The sequence below is a fragment of the Emiliania huxleyi genome, assembly GCF_000372725.1.
Source record: "Emiliania huxleyi CCMP1516 chromosome Unknown EMIHUscaffold_1698, whole genome shotgun sequence".
Classification (NCBI taxonomy): domain Eukaryota; phylum Haptophyta; order Isochrysidales; family Noelaerhabdaceae; genus Emiliania; species Emiliania huxleyi.
The window spans coordinates 684-4,567 of NW_005200883.1; the positions used below are offsets into that span (position 1 = coordinate 684).

Below are 3,884 nucleotides of genomic sequence, written 5' to 3' on the forward strand. Positions count from 1 at the left end.
CCTGGACTCAACGCTCAGCCAGGAGCTCCCGCACGCGCTGGCGCGAGTCATGGCGCAGATAAGGCGTCTGAATGCTCGCCTCGCCTCGCGCAAATGCGACCGTCCTCGCAGCCGACAGTCCACCGCCTGCTAAAGAAGCACAGCGACGAATGCGGCACCGGCGACACATGGCAGGCTGGTCATGACGCAGTTATAGGGTGTTGTGTGCCGTCAGAGGGACTCTCTGTGTGTCAGGGATAGTCAGGGCTGTCCATCAGAGCTTCACTAAGCTCGGTAAAACCCCATTAGCGCGGCTCGACCTCTTTGAGTCACTGCCTTCCCGGCGGTTTGGCTGTAGAGCCTCTACAACAAACTCTACAACAAAATCGCGCTCTACATCGCTCTACAACGCAGGCGCCTCGTCACGCGGCGGATGTAGAGCTCTACAGCTCTACAGCGCTCCAGAGCGCTCTACATCTCTACAGCTCTACAGCGCTCTACACTCTACATCCTCTACACCCTCCCTCAGCCCTGTCAGCAGTCCTCCTCCGGGAATGTACGTAAGAGCCACATACATTGAGAGAGAGAGATCACACCACGCGGAACGCATCTCCATCGCTTCGGTGAAGGGGGTGAACCGTGCCATCCTCGATCGCCGTGCTAAGCTCGCTTCCGAGCTCTCACGCCGCGCGTAGGGCCCCTAGGGGCCTACCTAGAGAACACAACCCCCTCTCTCTTTTCTCCCAGTAAGCTAAAAGTACGTACATTGAGAGAGAAAATCCGAATACCGTGCACGAACTGCGTGATGTCGGACGCAAGCCTTCAGCTGGTGCCAAGACATTCGTAAAATTGAAGCCAAGAATCCGCCAAATCGTGCTTCGCGCTACTCGAGTACCTGAGGGGAAAGCCGCTGATCGAGCCCAGCGTGCCCGCGGCCGCCTCCCGCGCAGCACCGCCGCTGCGGAATCGGATCGATCCCATGGAGGAGGAGGGCGCAGTCGGCCAGCGCAGCAGGCGGAGTCCCTCCCCGCGCCGGAGCCCCCCTGCAGTCGAGGGAGTCCTCGTTGGCGATGAAGGTGGCGACATCGAATCGCGGCCGACACGTCACGTGGGAGGAATGGGCGATGAGCGGGAACGATGCGCGCTACGGCGCCGACTCCGCCGTGCTCGTAGCCGCAGAAAGCCGCGCTCCAGGAGCACGCCAAGATGCAATGGCTCGCTTGCTTCGATTCAGCTCTCTCGGCAGCAGAAGTGGGGCTGGAGCGGGTGGGGGTGGATGCCGATTTTGAGGGGGAGCGTCTCCAGCTGCGCCCTGTGGCAGCTGCGCCCTGTGGCAGCTAGTCGAGGGACTTGGTAGTTGTCGCCGTGCTCGTAGCCGCAGAAAGCCGCGCTCCAGGAGCACGCCAAGATGCAATGGCTCGCTTGCTTCGATTCAGCTCTCTCGGCAGCAGAAGTGGGGCTGGAGCGGGTGGGGGTGGATGCCGATTTTGAGGGGGAGCGTCTCCAGCTGCGCCCTGTGGCAGCTGCGCCCTGTGGCAGCTAGTCGAGGGACTTGGTAGTTGTGACCCCCCTGAGTGAGGACAGGAGAGAGAGAGCGTTTTGTGGTGTTTGTTGGTGTACGCAATAACGGGACAGGGTGGTTGTTCTCTCTATCTCCTCTTCTAGCTCTTAGCATGAGCTGCGCCCGGTGTCCGACCCCTTTTGCGCAGCAACACCTTAAACTTTTAGGCCCTCCAAATTCGGGTCGGAGCGTAGGCCGTAGCGGAGTGGGCCCCGAGTTTGAAAAGGGCGACGGACGCTTGCGTCCTAGCCTCCAACAACGCCTCCCCGGCGCAGAGGGGCCCCCGGAGGGATGCACAACCGCTCCACGCCACGCCGCTTGCGGCGGTCCTCTCCCCAGCTCCGCTGAGGGCCCGTGTTATTATTAGGTTTTCTTTTGATCTAACCGCGAAACGCTGACACACATGTCGCGTTTGTGCTCGTTCTGCCTACTTGTCGCCTGGCTGGCTGCTTGCCTGGCGGATGAAGGTGCCGAGGCTGCAGCGGAGGGCGAGCTGTGGACCGAGCACTACGACAAGGAGTCGGGGAAAATGTGCGCTTCAGCGCCCGGAGGTGCTGCCGCCTGCCACGCCTCTCCCGACACGGACCCTCGCCGCGCAGGTTCTATTATCACGCCGAGTCGCAAAAGACCGCGTGGGAGGCGCCGGCCGGCGCTAGGGTGCAGCGCGCCGCGAGTGCGTCCGCTGGGTCGGCGGCCGGCGGCTTGAGGGCAACTGACGGGTCGACGATGATGCTGACTGTCCTCGCTCTGGGAGTGCCGGTGCTGATCTTATTTGGGGGTCTTCTCGTCATCTACTACCAGGCGAGCCGGGAGGGGCTGCACGAGATGCTCAAGAACCTCAAGCAGAAGCGAGATCGATCGACGAAGCGCAAGGGCGAGCGCCCTCTGCCTGCCGTGCCCCGCAGGACGCATACGTATCGGCGCTCACCCCGCGCCGGCTCGCATTGCGTGGCAGGCTCGAAGGCGGGGTCAAAGTACAAGACCAAGTTCAAGCTCTCGCAGGACGGCAAGGGCGGCCGCTCGGCCAACTCATAAGGGCGGGGGGCGGGACGAGTCTCAGAGTTTTCACTGGAACACACCCTGCGCTGCGCTCTTGTGCAGACGCGTCCGAGAGATCGGCGAGAGTCGCCTGCTCGCTGCAGCTGCTGCTCCCTGGTCCACGTGCGATCGCGCGGAACGATTTAGAGAGACTACTTTAAGCATATCCCAGACTGTGAGGTTGTGGGGGCTGCACGTGTTTAAATAATCCTATTGTTCGTACGCACACAAAAGAATCAAGAACAAGATACGGCGTCTACCGTCTACGGCTTACGATACAGACGTGGGCATCGTCTGAGACACGTGGGCATCGTCTGAGACTGAGCACATCTCACAGCTATGTGTCGTCATCGATCCCCTCGCCGGTCTCCCGTAGCAACACCCGCTCCGCCGCGTCGGGGGCGACGCCGCTGTGGCATTGCCGCCCGCTGCGCCGCTGCCGCCGCTGCGCCGCCCGGGCGCGCAGTTCTCTCAGAGCTGCGCAACGTAGCCGTTCTTCTCGCGGATCGACTTAACGTAGTCCTTTGTGGGCTGCGGCAAGATCTTGCCGGCCGCGGTGCAGGGCTTGGACGGCGGGATCTGGCCCTTGTCCTGCTTGTTTCCGATCTCGATGCTGCGCGTCGCCGACGTCTCACCCGTCAGGCAGTTGAGGAGCGACTCGCAGATGCCGCCCGCCTGCAGGACGGGTGCAGGAAGGGGTCGCCGGAGGCTCGGGAGGAGTCCGGGGGGGCAAAGACGCCAGCCCCATCTCGACAGTGTCTCGGCTATCTCTCGGCTATGTCTCGGCTATGTCTCGGCTGTGTCTCGGCTATGTCTCGGCTGTGTCTCGACTGTACCCCGCGGCCGCATCTCGGCTATGTCTCGCCGGGTCGGCGTCGATGAAGGAGCCGTCCGCGTCGGTGAAGGGACGGTTCGAGTTCATGGTGATCTGCTGCGGCATCTTCTTCGCTTGCGCGTACGCGCGCATCTTTTGGAGCATCTGCGCCGAGGGCAGAGGGAGGGCGCGGTGAGGGCGGCGGCGAGTGGAGGAGCGACAAGGCGTCGGCGCGGGCTGCGGCTGCGGCGAGGCTGGAGTTGCGGCGGCAGCTGGGAAGGGCGGGGCTGGAGTTGCGGCGGCAGCTGCGGGGGAGGGGAGGGTCGTCACCTGTCCGGGCGGCTGGCCCTTCCTGTACGCACCGAGGAAGGCGCGGGTGCAGACGCCTCCCTCGGAGGTCTCGTAGGCGCACTGCTCGTCGAGGGCGGCCGAGACGCAGAAGATGGTGCCTGGCGAGGTGTTGGCCGAGGTGAGGGTCGGGGTGACGACGAA

General features: G+C 63.2%; 2 protein-coding genes across 2 annotated transcripts; one reads left to right on the forward strand and one right to left on the reverse strand.

Moving 5' to 3' along the window:
- Positions 1 to 1,943: 1,943 nt before the first annotated feature.
- EMIHUDRAFT_253407 (hypothetical protein) lies at positions 1,944 to 2,575 on the forward strand (the record flags this gene model as incomplete). Its single annotated transcript, XM_005784640.1, has 2 exons — positions 1,944 to 2,071; positions 2,140 to 2,575. 2 exons carry the CDS (start codon positions 1,944 to 1,946, stop codon positions 2,573 to 2,575), a joined length of 564 nt encoding a protein of 187 aa, XP_005784697.1.
- Positions 2,576 to 3,049: 474 nt separating this feature from the next.
- On the reverse strand, positions 3,050 to 3,841 carry EMIHUDRAFT_123011 (hypothetical protein; the record flags this gene model as incomplete). The annotated part of the gene is made up of 2 exons (XM_005784641.1): positions 3,050 to 3,253; positions 3,723 to 3,841. Coding segments are annotated over 2 exons (323 nt in total), but the record flags the coding sequence as incomplete, so codon positions are not given.
- Between the last annotated feature and the right edge of the window lie 43 nt (positions 3,842 to 3,884).